The sequence below is a fragment of the Nestor notabilis genome, unplaced genomic scaffold (genome assembly GCF_000696875.1).
Source record: "Nestor notabilis isolate BGI_N333 unplaced genomic scaffold, ASM69687v1 scaffold16427, whole genome shotgun sequence".
Lineage (NCBI taxonomy): Eukaryota > Metazoa > Chordata > Aves > Psittaciformes > Psittacidae > Nestor > Nestor notabilis.
In genome coordinates this window covers 2,649-3,092 of record NW_009937958.1, presented here as the reverse complement: position 1 = coordinate 3,092, position 444 = coordinate 2,649, and the positions used below count along the sequence as shown (strand labels likewise).

At 60.1% G+C, this 444-nt stretch overlaps 1 protein-coding gene across 1 annotated transcript in view; it reads right to left on the bottom strand.

The window, feature by feature from the left end:
• The window catches only part of DAO (D-amino-acid oxidase), a 5,563-nt gene that overhangs the window by 4,672 nt on the left and 447 nt on the right, over window positions 1-444 (bottom strand). Inside the window, exon 2 of the mRNA XM_010019085.1 lies at window positions 187-314. Within this exon, the coding sequence (XP_010017387.1) occupies window positions 187-314 (128 nt within the window). The remainder of the gene's footprint in view (window positions 1-186; window positions 315-444) is intronic.

The window sequence follows — 444 nt, the reverse complement described above, 5'->3', positions numbered from 1 at the left end:
CTCGCGTAGTGGAGGGGGCCCCTGCCCGGGGCAGGGGCTTGAGACTGGATGAGCTTTAAGGTCCCTTCAAGCCAAACCAGGCTGGGATTCTACAGTTTGGGAGCATTCAGAGCATCCTCTGGGAAGAAGCACAACCCTGCTTGTCCTTGGAGTCCTTCCCAGCCCTGGCTGTGACTTGCTCCTTACCGGCACCGGCTGCGTGAACAGGTTGTAGCCAGAAATTAGGAAGAGTCCCATTTCCTTCGCTGCTGGTGAGCCCAGGAGCCCAAGGAGGTAATCGAAGGTCTCTTTATTCCAGAGCCTGTGATGGAAACAGCAGAGTGGTGGCTCTGCCAAGCGCCACGGCGCTGTGCCCGGGCAGCTCAGCCCCTTGTGCACTGATGGGACGTGGCACCAGCCTCCTCCTCCTCCTCCTCCTCCTCCTCCCTTACGTCTCCTGCCGGC